Genomic DNA, 24,922 nt, shown 5'->3' on the forward strand with positions numbered 1-24,922 from the left:
CTCTCAGGCATTTCGTTTTTGTCACAAAATCCAAAATTAGCTCCATTCCTGCTTCGATACAGGATGTGTTCTGATGAAAAGTCACTGGACTCGAAAACTTTTTTTCCCCCCCACAGATGCAGCCAGACCAGCTGAGTTTCAGCATTAATATTCATTTTGTTTCAGATCTCCAGCATATGCATTTCTTTGTTTTCTTATTGAGGCGGATAGTAAAAGCACTCAGATATTTTCTTGAAACCATGGCTAAATTCATAAAAAACGTGCACAGATCAAATTGTGATGGTAGAATAGAAAATTAATTTCAAAGTTATGACAGGACATCTCTGCATGAATTCTGCAGGGTAGTGTCCTAGGTTCAACAATCTTCAGCTGTTTCATCAATTATATCACCGCCACCTCACGTAAAGTCAGTAGTTGGAATATTCACTGATGACCTCACGATGTACAACAACATTGGTGATTCCTCAAAAACTGAAGAAGTCTATATACAATTGCAGCACGGCCTGGACAATATCTAGGTTTGGGTTGACAAGTTAACATTTATGCCACACAAGTGTCAGGGATGAACATCTCCAACAAGAGAGAACTTAATCATTGCCCTTGACATTCAATGCACTACTATTGCTGAATCCTCAATTATCAATATCTTGGTGTATACCATTGACCAGAAACTGAACTCAGCTGGTCATAGAAATGTTGTGGCTACAACAGCAGGTCACAGACTAAGCAAGTAACTCATCTCTGATCCCCAGGCGTTGTTAACCATCGAAACAACACAAATCAGGAGTGTGATGGAATACTCCCCACTTGCCTGGATGAATGCAGCTCCAACAACACTCAAGAGGTTTGACACCATTCACAATAACAGCTCACTTGATTGGCACCACATCCATATCCTCCACTACCAACATTCAATAGTCACAGTATGTGCCAACTACTAAATGCATTATAAAAATTCACTAATCCTTCTAAAACAGCTCCTTCCAAACCCACAACCACGACCACCTAGAAGGACAAGCAGTAGCTACATGGGAACACCAACATCTGCAAATTCGTCTCCAAGTCATTCAGCATTCTGACTTGGAAATATATTGCTGTTCCTTTAGTGTCGCTGGGTCAAAATTCGGAATCTCCATCCACAACAGCATTGTGGGGGTACCAATACCAAGTGGATTGCAATGGTTCAAGCGGTAGCTCATTCACACTTCTCAAGGACAAGACATAGGCAATAAATTCTGGCCCATTCAGCTATGATTACATCTCATTAATGAATGAAAAATGAAGTATGATCGTCAAGTGGCTCATCTAAGGCATAGCCCATTTTCTTTAGCACTATGGAATAAATGAAATCAGCTCCAGCCATCATAAAGACCATTTTAGCAGTAACTCTTATTGATGCAGATGAATGTGTGCCTTCAATTATTAAATACTGTAAGAACAGCAGCAGAGGGTGGTACGTGTATGGAATCAGCTGCCAGAGGATGTGGTGGAGGCTGGTACAATTGCAATATTTAAGAGGCATTTCGATGGGTATATGAATAGGAAGGGTTTGGAGGGATATGGGCCGGATGCTGGCAGGTGGGACTAGATTGGGTTGGGATATCTGATTGGCGTGGACAGGTTGGACCGAAGGGTCTGTTTCCGTGCTGTACATCTCTATGACTGTAACAGCCTTCTGAAGTGAAAGCCAACATAAACTATTGACAGTATCATATCATCAGATGAATCCCTCAAACCAGCAACATAATCTGTAATTGATTCCTGGCTTATAACATTGTTTTGTGATTGACTAAGGTAGAAGAATCATCCATCAAAAAAAAAAGAGATTAGAATCAGTACTTCACAGTCAAATTGTTGGCTGATACATTCTGTGGAGAAATAGTTCTATGGATAACATGCCATAAGATGACCCCTTTCCAGCAAGGAGTCAAGTGCAAGATGAAGTAGGTGAGGACAGAAAATTAATGGGGAAAAGAAAACTTTACAAATAAGTTTTTATATTTGCTCCCAAAAACTTGGAATTCCAAGCACTTAGGCTGTTATATTGTGTTTTATATTCTCGAGTAAAAAAATACGATTTACACTGTTGCTCAAATAAAAACAAATGCCTATGGTTGTTAAAAATGCTACTAATGTGGATAAGCATTCCATTAATTCTTTTATTGATACATATACATGCAACTTGAGCAGCACAGACTAAAATAATGCTGTACTGAAAGATTTATAAAAAGTCATGAGATTTACCTCGTAGAAACTTTCCTCCTTGTTTCAATTCAGATGCTCCAAGTGAAGTATGATCATCATTTCCATTTTGATCATTCTTTTGTTTTGTTAACTCAGCAATCCCAGTTGTGCTCTGCACTGTCTCAATGACTTGTTTGAACAGCTGGGCCATTTCTTTTAGTTTAAAGTGCACAGCAAACTCTACAAGGACTTGCTTATTCTCTGAATAATCCAGTGCGTGCCAAGTCCAGATGCAATTACTGGTCTTTGCATGCTTTAGTTCCAGATCTCTTGTGATCCAGTGATTGGCACAGCATTTATTAGTGGCATTCCACATCACTAATCTTGATAACTTTGTTATTTTATCTTCTAAAACTCTGATTTCTCCAAATGCTCGCTCCTTCCACCGCAAGGACATCCTTTCAAAGCAGTACAGCTTTCCTCTGTTAGAAAAGAGAACATTTTCTGCATCTAAGATGGTAGCTGGATCATTAACTGGAGGAGGGGATGGTAACATTGTTTTCTGTGCAACTTTACAATCTTCCTCGTTCTTCTCTTGAGATTCTGCAGAATTTGTTAGGTTACTTGTACCCAGTGTGAATTGAAAATCATTACCTGCACCAAATTTAAAAACTGGGCAAAAAACTGGAGATGTAGCAGTAAAGAGTGAGCAATCTGTTGCTATTCTCTTGATGTCCTCTTGTGCATTACCATTACTAGCTTCTGCAAAACTACTAGCAACAGATGCAATAGACTGTGGAATACATGCAGAATCTCCTGTGTGAGACAAATTTAGTGGTTCAATATTTGTCCATCTCCTTCTGCTAAGATTAGGGCTCTCTTTAGCAGTTAAGCTATCTGGATGTTCCATCTCACTAGTGACAACAGAACTCTGGCAGTCATCAGAATAACCTTGGTTTTCAGTTACATGGGATACTTGTGTATTGCAACCTTGCTCACCAAATATGAGAGGGTTTTTGCCTTCTTCATCTGTATCACTACTACATCTCCCCAAAGGATTTTCAGGGATAGATGTTGCATTACCAAGTTGCGAGAAAGGAATTTTCCCAATTACTGATTGTTGTGTAGATTTTGGCACTTCAACGGATTTTGTTTTGCAAGTTTTGATAGCATCATCAACAAATGGAACTTGAGTTTGTTGTGTACTGATTGAAGGGAGCCCTTTGTTGAAACCTGCTGCAAAATCCACACAGCCAGAGTTAGCAGATTCGATCCTGTGAAATATTTCTGGTTCAGAAGTTAATGTTTCTGCCAGCAAAGTTTCTTTTAGTTTGTGGGTTTCAACACCAATATCAGTTGGTGCTTTCTCAGAACTCTGCTGATTTACTACTGGTGATGAATCCTTGCAATTCAAACCGGATGAATGTGCTCTGTTAAACGTAGATGGTTCAGCATATATTGACAACTCTGATGTTTGTATTTCATTCACTTTGGCAACATCAGCTGGCCTAACACTGTTCTGTTGCTGACTGACTGTTGGTGTCCAACCTTGATTGAGACTGGTTACAGCATTAAAGCAGATTGAATTTGCCCTGGAGCAAACAGAGGTCGTTTCAACACATCTAGCAAAAAGATTCAATGGCTTTGTGCTGTTTTGAGTTGGCAGAACATTTTGTGCAACAGGAGTTGACAATGATGAGGAATTGGAGTAAGTTGAAACAAATGATGGTGAAGCAAGCAAAAATGGAGGAGACAGGACAATATCTGGATTTTCTAACTTAAAATCGGAGTTTGGTGATTTTGACCTGCCGACAGTTGATACAAATGGCTTTTCATTCAAATTAGGAACATCATTTTTGGATACTTGGGTAAGTGCAACAAGGTCAGGTACATCTCGTGCAATATCTGGTGGAGTGATTGGAGTTAGACCTTTACAGTTTCTTAAAGCAACTGTTTCAGCACTTATTGACAGTCCTGAGGTTGACATTTCCTTCACTTTGGTAACACTGTCTCGTGTTGCAGTGCTCTGCTGCTGAGTGATTGAGTAAGTGGGTTCTTGACCAAAGGCAGGTGTAAACACCATTGAATTAGAGCCAATTGAATTGGTCCTGGTGAAAATAGAGGATGTTTCAGCAGAACTAGCAACATGCTTCAAAGGGTTAAAGCCGCTTTGAGATGTTACACAGCTTTGTTCACACAGTGTTCGGCTTGAGGTTGAGGAACCTGATGATGGCGAAGTGAATAAAGTTGAAGCTGATGTGATAATACCAGAATCTGCTAATTTAAAATCAAAACTTGGTGTGGTGGATCTGCTAGTAGTCGACAAAAATTGCTCTTCGTTCAAAGTTGGAACATTGCTTTGGGGTACTTGTAAAAACATCTCTCTTCCAACAGTTGAACCTGTCAGACAAGCTGGATTTTCTGGGTTTCTCAAAGATTCACTTGATTTGGTTGTTGATTTTATACTGGGAAAAGGTTTCGATGAAAAATCCAACGTTCCAGTTCCAGAGTTGAAAAAGGAAAATGACGCCGTTGGCTTGACTTGACCACTCAAGAATCCTGAAGTACCAAACAAATCAGGTTTTGGTGAGCTTTCTTGTGAACACTGTTCTTTCCCTTTCCCAAACTGAAAAGAGGATGATGTTCCATTTGAATCCAAAAGCACTTTGCTAATGCAAGTGGATGATGTGCTGTAGCTCGTTTGGCTATTTTGATGTTTCATATGTTTACCAGTTGACTCACATATAGTTTTATTGTGTAACACAGAAGTTGAAGTACTGGTTGGAATTCTTATAAAACAGCATGAACCAGGCTTCTCAAATGTGAAACCTGTTGATGTTGCCAGTGCTTGCTGATCCTTTAATTTGTTGGTTAAGGTATCTGCACTGGGCAACTTGGATGACGGTGAACTTCCACAGGTGACTGCGGGCTGAAGGAATCCGACACCAACATTTGAAATACTGGATTCTTTTTGTTTGGATGGTGAGCTGGAGCATTTAGATACAGCAAAACTAATAGCACCAGAGCTAAATAGCTTTTGCTGACATTCGCCTGTTTTGTCAGAGCTTGCCATTGTTGAACATAAGTTCAGAGTAACTGGAAGAGATGCTGTTACCGCTGTTGGCATGTTTTCGACAGTGCTTGTGATGCTGGAGATGGTTTCAGATTGAACTGATGTAGGAGGAACAGGATCGTGTTTTTGCTTTTTATCTTCCACAACAAGTGATTTTTCAAAAGCACAGGGTGATGACACCTCTGAGTTTGAAACTGATGGGATACTTGCAGTGGATCCTGAATGAGGAGGCAAAGGCACGTATAAATTGCCACGGAATTTCTTTTTCACTTTTTTAATGGATTGACCAAAACTGAATAATTTAACATGAGGCTTCTGTACTCCATCAGGTGTTTTGAGCAGCTCTACAGGAACTGAAGACAGTGAAGGCTCGAGATTATTTTCACTATCAGCATATCCTTCAGTCACAAAGCAGTTCCAGTCTTTTCTGTAGGATTGATAGTGTTTATAGCGCAGTTCCTGTAACAACAACAGAAAAAGAACTTGTCATTTTGCTTTTGAATGCATCAATGCTATTTTACTCAACCAGTTCCTGTGATAGCTAGTAGTGTCTTCTTCCCATGATGAAGGATAGTGCGCCAAAAGCTCGTCATTTCAAATAAACACGTTGGACTATAACCTGGTGTCATGTGACTTCAGACCTTGACCACTCCAGTCCAACACTGGCACCTCCAGTGAAACACTTTCAAATGATTTAAGAACATTGAACTGTTACATAAATTGATCTCATTATTTATTTCTTAATTTCATAACAAACTTTAACACTTCATGACAACATAAAGTTTCTGGTTTGCAGAGGACAAGTTACTTATAGGAACTGGTGTTAGGTGGTTGTTGGAAATGTTCCTTCTGTAGAAATCCTAACAGTGACAGCTAAATGAACAAACAATGTAAAGATCCAAACTGTACTAACATACCTCTGGACTCATGTTTTGATGGTCTTCTTTTGCAGAAATACACCAAATCTGGTCAAGACAGCCATATTCAAAAATAGTTTCTGGCTGAAAAAGAGGTTTGTTTAATTCATAGATGTCTTACTTTAAAAATTCATACTTTAAAAATTATTACTTTGCATTATAAAAAAACTACTTGCAAATGAAATCCTGGTTATGTATATAAGAATGACAAGCTGTTAAAGTTAACTTACAACAAACTTTGGCTCTTTAAATTCCTTGGGCTGCTTCCACATTTTTAAGGTAGTTTTAAATTGGTAGCCACCTGTGCGTAGCTCACTTGCAGTATTTCCAGTATCTGGAAAATAAAATTAACAGATATAATCTGTAGTATTCCTGCCATTTCAAATAGCCATACACAGTAATCTACTACAGTGATGTAATATTGATTGCACATGTTTCATTATTTTTAACTACAGACTTTCTCGGCACAAAACTGTATTTGAAAATGCAACCTAAAAATTCATCATAAAGTTAAAGGAAACCAACTTTATTAAGTACATTTCTTCAAGTACAAATTCAACCCTCATTCACATTGAGCTTCAAGAGCTGGACAGAATTTTAAGCTCCCAGCAAAAGCTTCTAACTCTGACAGACTATTACCTATTGAACTATGCTAACAGATTTAAGCATGTTCTGTTTTGAAAGGCTTAGATTTCTTCTCAAGAGGCTCAGATTTATCGCAGGCAGCAACACAAACCATGTTAACTGTGCTGTCTGCTAAAATCTGCCCTAAAAACAAGCCTTAACTACAAGGATTACATTGCTAATGAATCAAGTTCATAGTTACCCACACACAATCTCCATCTGTGAGTGTTCTAGTCTGCCATAGGCCACAAGTACAACATTTGTCACTCAGCCCAGACACATCAACTAAATCACTGATGCTTTGCATGTTACTTTGTTTATCAGAAACTGGATTTAATCACATTTGATAAGGAAATGAAAGAATCTGAAAGATCAAGACATAATGAGTGCTGCTAGTCAGAAGAGTTGCAAAGAACACAAGACAATGGGGACAACAAATGTCACAGGATACGACTCATTGATGTCCAGCTCAATATCATGTAGATCAGTGCCTGCTCTTCATCGAAAATCCATGATCCTTCCATTTTATGAAAATTATCAATGCCTGGGCCACTTAAATGAGAAGCTAGATTTGAACTCTGAGAATACAAAAGGCACATTCTGCAGCCCTGCAGTAGCAAGCTTGCAAGACCTGTAACCAAAATGTGCCAACATCTTCAGGTGACCCCAGAACCAATACTATCAAATTGAAAAAGCATTTTAGATGTATTACACTAGAACGTCCAAGAGTAGGTTATGAGATAATTAAGGCAGTATTAATACCAGATCAATATACTGGGATGCTGAAGGGAAATGAAAGCAAGAAGGAGTGAAAGACTGAAGAGAAGTTACAGAACAGTAATGCAAATTTCAAGAGTTAAGTCTTGAAAATGATAGAAAGTATTTAATCAGCATTAGAAATCTTATTGAATTGAGGGGTCACAATGACAGACCAATGTGCTTTCATTTGTAATAATCAAAACTAGTCCTGTTTTGTGATGGTCAAACAATGGAAAAATTGGTTTCAAATTGTTCCAATCTGCAAAGTCATTAAACATATCAGGCAAAGAAACAAATATTAAAAACGAAACCACATCAGGTGCATCTTCCATTTTAAGCCCTCAGTGCCAACATCACTAGCTCACAGGTTGAGAATAAAATGGTTACAAGTAGCATAAAGACCTCTTCTGTGTCCCAAATAGTGTACGTCAATCACAACTTCAGAATAGTACTTCTATAAAATTCTTCCATTTACCACGACAACCATTTGTGGTTTCTGTGACTGATTATGCCAAATTTGTTCCATTAAGACCTGAACTGAAAAAGGTGTAATGCTACCACTCTGTGCTCTCTTGGTATTGAATAGACATTGCCAATGCTTAAGATTTAAGTGATGTTTACAGTCAGATAAGACTTGCATCATATTAGTGAAGCTTCATTCAGATATGGAAGACAAAATCTTTTAATATAGAATCAAATTATAAAAATATACTTTTTTTTAAACTGAAAGCTTACCCAAGATGCTATTAGGCTTTTCGGTATCTTTGGTCAACTGAAGTGCAGAGATACTGTCCAACACTGGTTTTACAAGAAACTGGTGTGGTTGCAGACAAGTCAATTCATTATGCTTCTCTAAAGTAGGAAGGACGATAGCAAGGTTGCTCTTTACCCTTTAGGGAATAAAGTACAAATGAAAACTACAATAGACAAGATATAGTAATAAACAACTGCAATATTAACTAAAAGCTAATTTATTTAGCTCATCAAATGTAATGGCAAACTTACTTAAGAAGGTCATGCTGCAGAAACCACCCCGTAACAGTACCAATCAAACTTTACAGTTGGGAACACTCAATTCTCAACGCCAAAGTTCAAAGTCTGGAATAATTCTGTTTTATTATTATACTTTGTACATTAAAAGCCACTTTTGGGATATTGTGTCCAGTTCTGGTCCCTCTCCTATAGGAAGGATGTTGTGAAACTTGAAAGGCTTTAGAAAAGGTATACAAGGATGTCACCAGGGTTGGAGGGTTTGAGCAATAGGCTGGGGCTATTTTCTCCTGATCAGAGGCGGAGGAGTGACCATATAGAGGTTTATAAAATCATGAGGGGCATGGATAGGGTAAACGCACAAGGTCTTTTCTCGGGAGTAGGGGAGTCCAAAACTAGGGGGCATAGGTTGAGGGTGAGAGGGGTAAAAGGGACCTAAGGAGCAACTTTTTCACACAGAAGAAGCAACTTTTTCACACAGTGTGTGTATGGAATGAGCTGCCAGAGGCAGTGGTGGAGGTTCGTTCAATTACAACATTTAAAAGGCAACTGAATTGGTGTATGAATAGGAAGAGTTTAGAGGGATATGGACCAAGTGCTGGCAAATGGGGCTAGATTAATTTAGGATCTCTGGTTCGCATGGACGAGTTGAACCAAAGAGTCTGTTTCCGTGTAATACATCTCTATGACTACCTGTTTAAATGGGCAACATCTTATTTTTAGTTTATGGCCCTGGTTCTAGATTCTATCACAAGAAGAAACATCCTTTAATGATCCACCCAGCTAGATCACCTTAGGCTCTTACATGTTTCATTTAAGTCACCTTTCATTATTCTAAACTCGAGAGAATACAGGCCTAGTCTATCTGGTTCTTTCTTAATGAGATAATCCACTCATTCCAGGCATTCGTCCAGTAAACCTTCTCTGAACTGCGTTTTATACATTAACATCTTCTCATGTATACAGTGACCAGCGCTTCAATTCCCTGGATAATTGAAGCATAACCTCCTTACTCTTGCATTTAATTCCTATCACAATAAACATAACATTCTATTAACTTTCCCAATTACTTATCGTACCTGCATACTAATATTCTATGAATTATGTATTACTAACCAGATCTTTCTCTGCATCCCAGAACTCTGCAACCACTCACCATTTAGATAACATGTTTTTTAAAAAATTCTTTCTGCCAAAATGGACAAGTTCACTTTCCCGTGTAATGCTCTATTGCCAGGACTTTGCCCACTTACTTAATCTATCTACAGTCCTTTGTAAGCTCCTTCACAACTTCACTTACCTACTTCTGTGTCATCAGCAAATTTAGCTACTAAAACTTTGATCCGTTCATTCAAATCATTTTTATAAATTGTAAAAAGAGTTAAGGCCCCAACACTGACCCCACAGTATATCATTTGTGACAAACTCTGCAAGATGGAGGCAGAGTTGGATTCCGCAGTCAGAACTCATCCGCTCTGTTCATTTCTCTTTATTTCCTCCTTTCATATTTTTTCCCTTCTTTCTTCTTACCTCCTGCCCTTGAGACTAGAGTGAAGTCATAGCAGATCCAGGCATCAGCGTGACTCCTGGCCTCAAGAACCTCAAAGCGAAACTAGCACAGACTCCCGGCCTCGAGGCATAGCCAGCACGGACTGAAGATCTAGAGCTCTTGTGGACTGGGTTCGAAGGACTTATTCTGAATTTTTTATTTCTTTACTTTTCTCACTTTTTGCTAAGAATTTAAGAATAGATTCTATACAGAATGGAAGCAGGCCCCTCAGCCGAACAAGTCCACACTGACCCTCTGAAGAGCTACCCACCCGACCCTATATTTACTCTTGACTAATGCACCTAACACTATGGGCAATTTAGCATGGCCATTACACCTGACCTGCACATCTTTGAATTGTGGGAGGAAACCCATGCAGACACAGGGAGAATGTGCAAACTCCACACAGACAGTTGCCCAAGGCAGGAATCGAACCCAGATGCCTGGTGTTGTGAGGCAGCAGTGCTAACCACTGAGCCACCGGCCACCGTGCCACCCCAGTATTTATTAATCTGTACCTAGGTACATTTGTACTAAGATGGTGCCATAAGTGGCAACTTGCCAACTTTTCACTGTAGTCACGTGAGTGCATGTGACAATAAAGCTAATTCTAATTCTAGCCTGAAAACTTATTCCTTCTTTGTTTCTTGTTAGCCAGCCAAACTTCTATCCATGTCATATGTTACAACCTATGTCATGTGCTTTTACTTTTCACAATACCCTTTGATGCGGCACCTTCTCAAATGCATTCTGGAAAGTTAATGCAATTCATCTACTGATTCCCTTTTATTTACGATATAACTTACTTCTTCAAAGAGCTAAATCAAATACCAGGAATCATTCATTTTATATTCATTAATACATTATTTCTATAACAATGGATAAATCATCAATAATTACACAGTGATAGTATCATCTAAATGAAAATCATGCTATGACAGCAAGTAAGAATTTTATAAAATGATGGTATAATCTTCAATTACAAGTTCCTATTTACATATTACATGTATCATTTTATTAATGGTTTAAATTTTGATTGTTAGAATTTTACTCACACTCAAAGAATTGCACTTGGTTATCACCCTGAACTAGCAGCAATTAAGTATTGGAAGACTAACTCAAGTAATAATAGCTAGAAATTACATGAGTGCTTTTGATGAAGTAAAACGTAGCAGTTGCTTCACAGAAGTAACCAAAGAATACTGAAATTGATCAAAACATGCAGGCATCAGAAAAAATGAGGTAAAGTTTAATGTGCTTCTTACAGAGTGGTGCCTTAGGGTTCTTGTGGTGCAATAGTAGCATCCCTGCCTCTGAGCCATGAGACCTGCGTTCAAGACCCACCTTCTCCAGAGGTACATCAGTGCATCTCTGAACTGGTTGGTTAACTAAATTTCTAAAGTGGTAGCTTTCCTCATGGTCTAATGTTTGGGATCTTGCCATTTCACCACCATGATCCCAGTTCGATTCCCAGTAAGGGAATTTATGTTGGGGCCTATTGTGGTGCAGTGGTAGTATCCTTAGCTTTGAGCTAGCAGATCTGGGTTCAGGTTCCACCTGTTTGAATCGTGTGTAGTAAAACTTTCTAATCAATCTGTTCAGAGATATCTAAAGGAAGAAAATTCCAGAGTTTACAACCTAAACAAATGAAAACATGACTGCCAATGATGGAATAACAGAAGTCAGGAATGCACGAAAGCCCAAAAATTAAAGATGGAGAGTTTGTGAAGGGTTGTATGACTGAAGGAGGTAATAATTATAAAGATGCTCTTAACATTGAAAGAAAGCTGGACTGAAAAGGCAATTAACACAGGAAAGCATCTGCAAAGCTAATGTACTGTAGACTTTTTAGTTACCTTTCATTTAGGTCACAGGCCACCTGTAAATGAAACAAGCAATGCATTAGAAATATTGGCATAATAAATTTTACAGTTATTTCTATGCCTTTATTACATAGAAAGACCTCAATCCTTCAAAACTCAGTTTCTGGTTCTCTAACCTCTGCAGAGATCAACTTTGTAGTCCTCTCAAACCTGCTTTCCAAAGCTGGCACACTTCCTTGGTTCCTCCAAGACCAAAATTTAACACAGGATTCAAGGTACAACCTGGCCGGAGCACTATACAACTCAGCACAACTGCCTAAGTCTTCAAATGGATTGTTTTCATTATCTGATTTCAGCAGTTAGTAAATGTAATCAGAATTGAATCTACTCCTGTACTTTCAGCACTGTTTTTCTAGATAATTCAATGTCTTTCTGTTCCTTAAACAGCTTTTCAACATACATGGCATGTTAGTTAATTATGCTGAGTTTCATCTGCCACGTTTCTGTCCACTTGCAATTATTTTATTTCTACTGTAACTCCACAGTAATTTTCTTAAACTCTTTGGCAGCCATCCTACCATAGCCCCACTGCTTTTCCATTTTTAATATCATTCACAAATACACAAAAATTATAAAACCAGGTCATTAAAGATCAGAGACGATCGAGGCTGAATTAAATACATTCTTCTTAGACAAAAAGTCATGAGGTATGGGTTGGGTGGGTGGCATTGGCGGGGAGGGGTGGGAGCTGTTCACAGAAGATTGATTGCAGTCATAATTTTATTGTATTATGGAGCAGGCTCAAAAATACTCTTGCTCCGAAGCCCAGCATTCTTGGATGCTTATTCTTCACGACTTCCTCGCTCTATGTATAATGCTCAAGCTATCCCGTGCCTTTCTTGCAACAGGCCCTGTTGTTACCTTTAACAACTGCTTGAAAAGGTCACTTGCCACGTGTTTGCTGATTTCAACAAAGTGCCGAAGTCCTCCTGGAGGTTTATTACTATAACTACATTATTAACGACTACAGCTTACCCTCAATACTAGATAAAAATTCTGTACGAATAGCCTGATTTGCATCGATTAGGAACTCAATGTAGGAAAATGGCAGTGTTTCTCGACTCGCAAGAGGAAAATCCAGCCATATACACAATACATTCAAGCACTCCACCCACATCAACTTTCTCGACCATTCATCAAAAGAACAAAAAAGTTCATCAAACATGATGTATGTTTAACAAATTCATTCTGACTTTCTTTTATTAGCACAGATATTTCTGAATATTAATAAAAAAAAGTTTCAGATTGTTGGCTCTAAAACTTCACAAGTTGATTGTAAGCTAGATTGCTTGCCACATCCCCATTTCCTTTAAACAAATGCATAACATGTGCAATCCTCCATTCCTCTTGTATCACCCGGATATTGGAAGGAGACTGGAAAACAGTGGCACAGCCACTACAACTTTAAGCCTTAGAATTCCCTAGAATGCATCGTGTACCAGGCAATGTTTCTACATTAAAAAGTCCTAAATTTTTAAATTTATCTTTTTACTTCTCTCTAATACAATATGACTACTATCTCAAATTTTACTGCAACATTACATCTGCCTTCATTGAGGAGATACTGCCAAAGTACATAAGTAGTACCTTATCTGCATTATCTGCTCCACAAGATGATCTCAGAGAATCATACAGCACAGAAACAGATCCTTTGGTCCAACTTGTCCATGCTAACCAAGTTTCCCAAACTAAACTAGTCCCATTTGCCTTCATTTAGCCCATATCCCTCTAAACCTTTCCGATTCATGTACCTATCCAAATGTCTATTAAAATTTGTAGCTTCCTCTTGCAGCTCATTCCATATACAAACCATCCTGTGTGAAAATATTGTCTTTCATGTCCCTTTTAAATCTTTCTTCTTAAAACACGCCCCTTGTTTTGAATTCACCCACACCAGCGTAAAGATCTTTGCTATTTACCATCCCAATGGCTCTCATGATTTTATAACCTTAAAAAGGTCAACCCTCAACTTCTTACACTCCAGTGAAAAAAGTCCCAGCCTATCCGAGCTATCCTTATAACTCAAACCTTCCAATCCTGGCAATATCTCAATGAATTTTTTTTCAGAACCCTCTCCAATTTAATAATGTCCATCCAATACCTGGGCAACCAAAACTCCAAAAGTGGCTCACCAATGTCCTGTACAACTTCTACTTGACATACTAGTTCCTATATGCTGTAGTCTAAAGCAACTAAGGCAAGCGTACTAAACGCCTTCTTCACTACCCTGCCTGCATGTCCTACAACTTTCGAAGGACTATGTACCTGAATCTCTAGGTTTCTCTATTTGACAACACCACCCAGGGCCATACCATTAACTGTATAGGTCCTGCCCTTGTTTGTTTTACCAAAATGCAATACCTCATATTTATCCAAATTAAACTATCTGCCATTCCTTAGCCCATTGGCCTAATTGATCAAAATCCCTTCCTAATCTTAGGCAACCTTCTTCACTGTCCAGTAAACCATTAATTTTGGTGTCATCCACAAAATTACCAATCATACCTCCTAAATTCTCATCCAAGTAGTTTAAATAAATTACAAACAAAAGTGGACCAATCCCTATGGAACATGACTGAACACAGGTATCCAGTCCAAAAAACTTGTCCCCTACCGTCAAGTCAATTTTCTATCTAGATTAGATTAGATTACTTACAGTGTGGAAACAGGCCCTTCGGCCCAACAAGTCCACACCGCCCCGCCGAAGCGTAACCCACCCATAGCCCTACATCTACATCTACCCCTTACCTAACACTACGGGCAATTTAGCATAGCCAATTCACCTGACCTGCACATTTTTGGACTGTGGGAGGAAACCGGAGCACGCGGAGGAAACCCACGCAGACACAGGGAGAACGTGCAAACTCCACACAGTCAGTCACCTGAGGCGGGAATTGAACCCGGATCTCCGGCGCTGTGAGGCAGCAGTGCTAACCACTGTGCCACCGTGCTGCCCACATCTAATTGGGAAGTTCTCCCTGAATCCCATGTGATCTGACTTTACTAATTAGTCTACCATGCGAAACCTTGTCAAAGGCTTTACTAAAGACCATGTAGACATCATCTACCACTCTGCCCTCAGTCATCCTTTTGGTTACACCCTCAAAAATTCAATTAAGTTTGTGAGACACAACTTCCCACACACAAAGCCATATTGACTATCCCTAATCAGACCTTGCCTCTCTAAACGCATGCAAATCCTATTTCTCAGAATCCCCACTAACAATTTATCTACCACTGATGATAGACTCACAGGTCTACAGTTCCTAGGCTTCTCCTACAGCCTTCCTTTCTGTCCCTCTTTTGTCCCAATCTTTTTCTGACTACACTTCAAATATTTCTGTGTTTATACAAGATGTTCAGAGTTGCTTTTATGTAAGTCATCAATCGAATTTCATAAGTGAGGTTTTAGAAGAAATCATTTACATTCAAGACCAGTGATAAGTCAGATTAACAGCTATGATAAACCTTCCAATTTTCCTAACTTAATGAACCAGGAGCAATCATTCCAACAATACATCAAATTGAGTGGAATGGACCAAGTCAGACACTTTCTTTTCTATGATTTGATATAGTCAAGAACCACAATCTTATATAATGTTGCCACAGTTGCCATGCAGTGAGTGTGCTGAGAAAAGCCATGAACTTGTTGCAATAAGTCAACCCACATTAGCTAATTATGCCAGGAGGACTAACGAAAGCAGATGTTGCTAAATGTGAGGATTTACTTAGTGACTGAAATTATTGACTGAAACATCTAAACAAAACAAAACCTTATCCTTTTTTGGTGTAACTGAAACTTAGCAGCACTGGTTTTACTCAAACCAAATCCCATGATTTTCCCAACTCCATCTATAACTTTCTTGTAATTCCCACTGACAAGTCAATAACATCAGCAGTTATTAAAAATACATCAGCTTTGCCAGATGTTTACCTCCCAAGTTTTCATATCTGTGTTTCAAAAGTGAATAGATATAATTTCTTATGAACAATTGGCTGCATACTGATTGTTACTGGATAAGTAATTTAAAAATTAATCATGCAGAGACACGAGCTGCTAACCAATTATCAAATTCATACAATGAGCCAGTAAGATGACTTACCTTCAGAAAATTCACAGGGTTACATTCGTTTACTAATTTTTCACATTCCTTCAGGTACTCCTCAATTGTTTTCTTCTGTGTTCGTTTTCTTTCCAGTTGAGCTTTACGCTCACGCTCTTTCCACTCTTTCTTCTTCTCAATTTCATCTATCAACTGCCTTTTCTTCAATTCCACTTTCTCCAAAATCCTATCGATCTTAGTTATAATAATTTCTTTGTCATAGTCTAAAACGTACTAGATAAACAGATAAACATCAGCTTGTGCCAATCATTGGATTATAATTTCTGCATAATATAGTAAAAATTGTAAAACATTTCACCACCAAGTATCCAACAGTCAATTCTGAAAAATTACTGTATTTCCAGTGTGATTTTAGCATTTCACATTGAGATGAGCACTAGGGTTTGGTCCAATCTGTCTAACGATAAGGAAGAAATTAACCACTTTGGACCGTGGAACTTTAGGAGAAAAATATTCACTTAACAACCAACACTTCTTACCTCCAAATCTGATGGGTTGTCTGCAATTTCAACCTTTAGTCTGTTATTCAGCTGCCTCAGTTCTCTCAGGTTATTGAAGTATTCAAGCTGTGAAAAGTGCACATGCATGTTTCGGTTTTGCAGGTACAATATTAAAGTCATTTTCCAAACTTAAATTAGCTAGTAACAATATGAAAATTTTGTAATACTGCTCTTCCACTCGGTAGCACATCACATAACAAACTGTACACTTATTGAGAATGTCATTGACTGGTACTATTATCTCTCCATTAAAGAAACTTACATTTAAAAAAGCTCTTTTCACAACTAATGGACATCTCAAAGTGCTGATAAAGTCACCGTTACAATGCAGAAAACATGGAAGCAAAGTTGCTCCCACAAATGTGATAATGCTCAGATTATCTACTTTTTTGTTTACTGGATAACAATTGGCCAGAACAGCCGGGTAATTCACTGTTTTTCCTCCAAAATAAAACAAGATCATTTACATCCACCTCAACAGGAAGATGGGGCCTTAGTTTAATGGCTCATTTGAAAGATAGCACTTCTGACAGCCTCCGTACTGCATTGAAATGTCTACCTTGATCTTGATGTTCAAGTCCTGGGTTGAAACGTCTAGCCAGAACACTTTTATGACTCGGTGGTAAGAGTGCAATGAACTGAACATAGCTGGTAAAGACTTCAATGTGTGAAGTACCAGGTGTTCTCAACTGAACTTGGGTTAAGAGTGTGGTGCTTATGCCCGAAACTTCAATTCTCCTGCTCTTTGAATGGTGCCTGACCTGCTTTTCCAGCACCACACTCTCGACTCTGAGCTTCAGCATCTGCAGTCCTCTCTTTTCCTCTCAACTGAATTTGGGACGAGGATTAGACCATTTAGCCCCTTGAGTTCTATAGATCATGGCTATACTGCACCTTTACTCCATTTACTTACTTAGGTTGCATAAACCTTTATATTCAACAAAAATCTATTAACTTCAGATTTGAAGTTTTTAATTGACAATTTTTTAAAAAGTTTTTTATAGATGGGAGAGAGTTCCAGATTTCCACTACCCTGTGGAAGATAACCAAAACCAGAGGAAAGTCAATTAAAGAAGTTAATATGTTTGTGAAGGTGCAAGACAAGGACATCGTTCTCAATGAATAATTTATATTCCACAAAACAATTATTGAAAAGCAATAGAAATAGCACATATTGAGATACAAACAGAGAGGAAGCATAAGCGGAAAACCATCAGACCCAGATAAAATGTATCATCCAAGGTTAGTAAGGAATTCACACTAACAGAGGCTACAAATAGCAGAGGCTCTGACCATAATTTTCCAATGCCCTCCGGTTACAATCACGGTCCCGGAAGAGTGGAACATAAATGTTTAAAAATTGATGAATGGACACCCAACTAATTACTGGCCAGTCAGTGGTAGGCATGTTACTGTAAAAGTTCTGAGAAATTATGTAAATCATAGCTTAGAGAAGCACAGGCTAAATAAGAACATTCAGCACAGATCTGCTGAGGGAAAGTTGTGTCTGACTAGTTTGACTGAAATTTTTGAGTAAGCAACAGGAAGAGCTGATGAGGATATTTTTAAAGTTGTGTACCTGGAATCTGGCATGGCTTTTGACCAGGACTCGTGCAGTAAACCGGTCATAAATATTTATCAATGAATGAAGACTTAAATATAGGGGGTCATGATAAAAAAAATCTGTAAATTACAACAAAACTGATTGATAGGAAAATTGGAAAAAAACACAAAACTGTACATAAAATGAATAGTTCTACCATTACATCCTTGCTCTTGTATTCAATAGCTTGTCCAATGCAGGAAAGAATCCAATACTTCTTTATATGTATCTATTCTACTATTTCTAGAGACCTATGGACATACACTCCAAGGTCTCTTACTCCCTCTACTCCCCTCAGTACCCTTGCTTTGTTTGCATAACCTCCACAGATGAATAACCTTGTGCTTCTCTGGATTGAATTTCATTTGCCACTTTGCCAGCCATACAATCAAACCATTGATATCGTCTTGCATACAACAGCCATCCTCTTCACTATCAACTACCCAGCCAACTTGTGCATGGTTTGCAAATTCCCAATTGTGCCATCTACGTTTAAGTCCAAATCATTAATATATCTGACCAATAGCAAGGGAGCTAACACTGACCCTATAGAACACTTGAGGAAAACAATTTCCATTCACAAAAATAGCCATCAACCATTACCATTTAATAAACCAAAAAACTGTGGATGCTGGAAATCTAAACAAAAACAGAAATTGATGACTATTCACCTTTGTTTCTTATCGCCGAACCAATTTTGGATCCAACTGGTTACAATCCACTGTATCCTTTGCACTTTAATTTTTCTGACCAGACTGTCATGAAAGACCTTATAAACTGCATTCCTAAAACAGCTCTGATGAAGAGTCATCTAAACTCAAAATGTTAGCTTGCTTTCTCTCCATGGATACTGCCTGGTCTGCTGTGATCTCCAGCGTTTATTGTATCCACTGCAGTACCTTCAACTTTCCTTGTTACTTATTCAAAAAATTCAATAAAGTTAATGACATTGCCTTACTTAGTGTAAAAAGATAATACTCACTACTCTGATCAATCTATGCCTTCCCTATAACACTTAATCCTTTCTCCCAATATTCGCCAATTATCAAAGTCAGACTGACCAGTCTACAATGATTTAGCTTATCTCTTGCACCTTTTTTGGATAGCGGTACACCGTGCGCAGACTTCTAATTCTCTGGGAGCTCACTTATATCGAATTAGGTTTGGAAAATGACTCTCAGGGCATCTGCTATTTCTTCCCTGCTTTCCTTGAACAGCATAGGATACAACTCATCCAGCCCTGGCGATTTATCCACCTCAAGCAGGTCAATCCCGCCATTATTTCCCATCTGATTATGCTTATTTCCTCCTTCACACTCTTCCTCTTTAACTGGAATGTCTGCAGCAAACCCTCTTCCTTATGAAGACAGAGGGGGAAAAAAAAGACTCATTCAGAGGATGTGAGCAGCACTCTTAATCTACATGTAAGTTACCATGTACATCACTGAGAGGCCCAACCCTTTTCTTAGTAATCCTGTTACTCTTAATTTACTGATAAAACACTTTTGGATTTTCCTTTATTTTCCAAGCCAAATTTTTAAAAATTATTCCCTCTTTGCTTTTCTAATTTGCTTTTTCACTTCATTCCTATACTTTCTATACTCTGAGTTTTCTGAAGTTTACTTTTTTAAGAGGCTTTTTTTTTGCTTCAGTTTAAATTGTTAGCTTCTGGATAACCAAGGTAATCTGGATTTGGTGCAATTACTCTTTCTCTTTGTGGGGTCACACCTACATTACATCTTTTGTATCTTGCTTTTAAACACGTCCCATTGATTTGTTACATCCTCAAGTTGCTGCAAACAGCATTCCCTATAAAATTTCTTTTGCACTTGTATGTTTAAAAATAAAATATCTAGAATGGCAGAATTATAGAATTTCTTGATAAGTGGAAAATGTTTATTTGATGACTTCTGGTTTGGACTTGAAACATTGCACTTGCTGCATTTAAAGACCTGTGGATTGTAGGAGAAAGGATATACTTCCACATGAGAACCAACGTTCAGTATATGAATACATGGAGAAAGTGGACTCTTTTTTTAAAATTCAATTATAGGACAGCATTTATTTCCCAAAGGGACATTGCTGTGGGTCTGGAGTCATACATAGACCAGGTAAAGGTGGCAGTTTCCTTCCTTAAAGAACATTAGTGAACCAGATAGGTTTTTCCAACAATAGACAAAGCATTCATGGTCGTCGTTTTTAACTCTTAATTCCTGTTTTATTTAAAAAGTGAATTCAGATTGCACCATCTGACTTGAGGGAATTCAAACACAGGTTGAATTACCTGGGTCCCTGGATTAACAGTCCAGTGACAATGCCTTTGGGCCATTGTAATATATGCTTAAAATATGGAAGCCTAAGTAGTCTCCAAATCAACTGATAAAGAACCTATTGGCAGCCCAATTCAATTTAATTTTCCTGGATCCCAGCACTCATTAGCCCTTCTCAGATTTGTCTGCAATAATTGCAGACAAGTCTGTCTGTTTCCAAGCCAGATCCAATATCAATTGCCTGGTGGTCATCTATTGAGCTTGCTTCGATATCATTCAGATCTCTTGCTCTCTTTGGTCAGTAAAAATAACAAGTAGTCTGAGAAGTCAGCCCCCTTTATTCTGAATGAATCCTTGAAAAAAATGTTCTAGGATTTAGATCTGTGCCTCAAAGTAGAATTAAGAATTTTTACAGATGAATCTTGTCTAAAATAGGGGGCCTTTGCATATTTTGGCTCCTCTTGGTGACTGCAAAGGCTTCAGGGGCAGTTGTGCCCACATTGTCAAGAGCATTTAGCTCTGCTAGGAGTGTAGACGCAAGCTGATTTGGTGTCTGACCAGTTTAAGACAGCATCTTTATCAATTTGGGTTCAGACAAGATTTACAAGGATGTTGCCAGGAGGATTTGAGCTATAGGGAGAGGTTGAATAGGCTAGGGCTGTTTTCCCTGGAGCGTCGGATGCTGAGGGGTGACTTTATAGAGGTTTATAAAATCATGAGGGACATGGATAGGATAAATAGACAAAGTCTTTTCCCTGGGATGGGGGCATCCATAACTAGACGGCCTAGGCTTAGGGTGAGAGGGGAAAGATATAAAAAGGACCTCAAGGGGCAACCTCTTCACGCAGAGGGTGGTGCGTGTATGCAATGAGTTTCCAGAGGAAGTGGTGGAGGCTAGTACAATTGCAACATTTAAAAGGCATTCAGATGGGTATACGAATAGAAAGGGTTTGGAGGGATATGGGCCGGGTGGTGTCAGGTGGGACTAGATTGGGTTGGGATATCTGGTCGGCATGGACAAGTTGGACCGAAGGGTCTGTTTCCATGCTGTACATCTCTATGACCTCTGAGCAGCAGAAGCCATTCATCCGCACACTAATGGATGTGTGTGGAGCTTTCCAGCAGCTGTGCAGCTTAGAGAAAACATTGATGTAATCAGCCCATTTTTGCCAGATCATCTCTCAGCTTTGTGAAGGTTACCTATACTCTACTTTTACTCCTGTTCTAACTTTGTCCTCTTCCATAATGACGCTAAAGCCAACTATCATGATCATCACCTCCAAAATGGTCAACACTTCCACCTCATCATCTTGCCCGGCTCATTTCCTAAGACTAAATCTAGAACTGCTTCCTCTCTCAGTGGCTAAAAATGTTATTTTGAAGACAGTCCTCAGTGGCTTTCACACTATTCATATGTTAGTTCATATCTGGATAGTTTAAGACCCGAACAATTGTTGCCAAATTCTTTTGCACCGAGAAATGTACCTACACATTTGCTCCTTTAACTCCCTCCCACTGTTCTGGGGTCTATAGTAAACACCAATGAATGTGGATGATCCATTTTTGTTTCTGAGCTCAACTCATATATCCTCAGTCCAGATAAGGTCAAATATTCTGTACCTCCTTTAGTTGATTAATCTCCTCTCAGCTACGATTATTATTTATAAAAATAATACTACACCCAATTTGTTTTCACTCCTTTCTTTATCCTTGTTTGATAGCTCTATATCTAGAGCTGCCATACTTGTTCCTCTTTAAGCAAGGTTTCAGTTAGGTTTGGGAGGATATGGAAGTATTTCGGGTGTATAAAATTATGAGGGTCACAGGTAGAGAGCACATAAGAACGCATATCTATTAGCAATTAAATCAACAGCCAGAAGTTTTAGATGTACAACAATAGGTGAAAGAAACAAAGCAGCAGGAATAGACCCTTCAGCCCCTCAAGCCTGTTCGACCAAGGATTAGAGGAATGTGGAGGATGTGGAAATCTCTGACCGAGACAGTACCAAGGAAATAAACATGACTTGGAGATGCTGGTGTTGGACTGGTATGTACAAAGTTAAAAATCATACAACAACAGGTTTATTTGGAAGCACTAGCTTTCAGAGTGCCGCTCCTTACTCCACAACCACCTGATGAAAGAGCAGTACTCAGAAAGCCAGTGCTTCCAATTAAACCAGTTGGACTATAACCTGGTGTTGGGTGATTTTTAACAACCTTCATCATGTTTAAAAATACTTTAATGTCCATGTGACATATCCTAATTTACAGGGCATGCACCAAGAGCTGAAAGGTAGAATTAGAATGGACACTTTTTCAACCCTAAACATCCCCATGGTGGTCTAACTGCAATCTTAACCTTGCTCTGGACAGCGCCAGTCGAGGGAGGGGGACGGGGGAATAAAGGCTAAGATAAGAGAAGCCGGGGGGGGGGGGGTTCCCCTCTCACCCCCACCCCACCCAACACCATACCTTCTCCTCCTGGTAGATCATGTCGACCAGGTTGACGGCGTGGAAGACCCCCCGGTGATCCTCGGAGACGCACTGGCCGCACGCCAGCTGCTTGCAGACCTTGCAGAAGAGCTGCAGCTTCCTGTGCGGGTGCCGCTGGCAGAGCTCGCGCTCGCCGGCATCGCCGCCGGGGGCCCGCGTGCCGCCCGCCAGCGGCTCCAACGGCTCCGGCTCGCGCCCGCCTCCAACCGTCAGCTGCTGGTGCTGCTGCGAGCGGAAAAGTTTCACCACCTCGGCCAAGGTGGTGTTGCCCGGCATGTTGACGGCTCCCTCGGCGATGAAGTTGCTCTTCCGGCAGAGGGGACACTCCAGCTGACTGTTCTTCCAGATGTTGCTGCCGCCGCCGCCGCCGCCGCCGTAGTCCAGGCCGTACGAGAAGGATTTGGTGACACACTCCAGGATGCATTTCTTGCAGAAATTGTGCGAGCAGACGGGCAGGGTGGTGGGGTTCTCAAACACCGACAGGCAAACCGCGCAGGTCAGGCTGGCCTCCATTTGCAGCTTTCAAACAACGACAACAACAGGCAGAGACAAAAAAACAAAACCCAAGTCACCTCCCACCCTCCACCCGCCCCGTATCTCTCTCCCTCTCACATAATCTCCCGGTCCGGCGTCCGGGCTTTCGTCTTCTCGCCTGACAAGAAGCGCTCACCCCAGACGTCCAGGAATTGAAAGTAAAACTCCAGCCCCTGTTACAACACGTCGCCAGGAAGTCCTGCCTTCAACGTGTCCGCCTGTCACGCAGCATGTCACAAAGAAAATACGGGAAATGCATCTGCAAAGGTATAAAAACCTCGGGCGGTTGGGTGCCTTTGCTCAGCATCGTTCGTCCATCAGTGTCATGTCTGGAGTGACTTTCTGTCAACTCAACGCGCTGCAGTAAAAGCAACAAAATCTAAAAAAAAAACAACGCGGATTCTGGAAATCTGAAATAAACAGAGAAAATCTTGCAAAAAAAAAATTAGCAGGCCAGCCTGAGCTGGGGTGAATGGTTTCAGGTCTTTAGAACCGAGAAAAGTTAGATATGCTATTGAGCAAGTGAAAAGAAAAAGGCAAGGACAACAGTTGGAAGGGCAGGGTGAGAATAAATGACCAAGGGTGTCATTGATACAAAGACAAAGGCTGTGCTAATGTGATAATATTTACATCATAACCCTTGACCATATGTTTTTATATTTACTTTTCTGTTTTGTTTTCGTCCCCTTGTCTCTTTTGTGATCCATCTGGGTTTGGATAGTTGCTATTTTGCCACTCACCCCTCGTTGCAACACATCTTTTGCTTCTTTGTTTCTCCTATTATTGATTTTGGAGAGGGATGTGTGTGATTTGTGACTACAATTGCCTAATACAGGCAGTCAACAAATTGTAGCAATTTTCTGACGGTTGAGATTTGTTCAGAAGCAGCAGTCAAATACTTTAGACAAAACAGATGAACTGAGTGCACAAATAGAATTGAATAAGATACAGGACACTTCAGAATGACAGGAAATAAGGAAAAGATGGAGGGATGGCTCTTTTAGTTAATGTTGATATTAGCACAATACAGAGGGATCACCAAAACTCAGTAAATAAGATGTGGAAACAGTTTGATGGAAAAAAATGATAAAGACAGGAGTCGCTTTTAAGAATAGATGTATAAGCCCCCTAACAGTAACTACACAGTAATGTGGTCCATGAACAAAGAAATTACACCAGCTAAGACAGACTATACTAGATCTGGTTTGACCAACAAGATCATATTGATTACTGACCTCATAGTGAAAATGCCTTGGATAGCAGTAATCATGAAATGAAATAATTACCCTGGCGCAGGTGAAGAGAAAAATCCAAGATGGGTGAGTCTAAGATTACTTTTTTGAATTTAAACAAGAATAATTATAAAGAATGAAAGTTGAGTTAGCTAAAGTGAACTGGTTAAGGATAAGATTAATAGAG

The 24,922-nt window shown here is 39.5% G+C and overlaps 1 protein-coding gene across 1 annotated transcript in view; it reads right to left on the minus strand.

The window, feature by feature from the left end:
* Nucleotides 1-23,658, minus strand: part of LOC140480088 (uncharacterized) — a 32,771-nt gene extending 9,113 nt beyond the window's left edge. The window contains exons 1-8 of the mRNA XM_072574762.1: nt 22,949-23,658; nt 16,583-16,669; nt 16,083-16,316; nt 11,953-11,975; nt 8,293-8,447; nt 6,405-6,508; nt 6,175-6,258; nt 2,245-5,716 (exon numbers count right to left, since the gene is read on the minus strand). Coding sequence (XP_072430863.1) covers nt 2,245-5,716; nt 6,175-6,258; nt 6,405-6,508; nt 8,293-8,447; nt 11,953-11,975; nt 16,083-16,316; nt 16,583-16,669; nt 22,949-23,482 — 4,693 coding nt within the window. The 5' untranslated portion in view covers nt 23,483-23,658. The remainder of the gene's footprint in view (nt 1-2,244; nt 5,717-6,174; nt 6,259-6,404; nt 6,509-8,292; nt 8,448-11,952; nt 11,976-16,082; nt 16,317-16,582; nt 16,670-22,948) is intronic.
* Nucleotides 23,659-24,922: the final 1,264 nt, after the last annotated feature.

This window comes from Chiloscyllium punctatum, chromosome 1 (genome assembly GCF_047496795.1).
Source record: "Chiloscyllium punctatum isolate Juve2018m chromosome 1, sChiPun1.3, whole genome shotgun sequence".
NCBI lineage: Eukaryota > Metazoa > Chordata > Chondrichthyes > Orectolobiformes > Hemiscylliidae > Chiloscyllium > Chiloscyllium punctatum.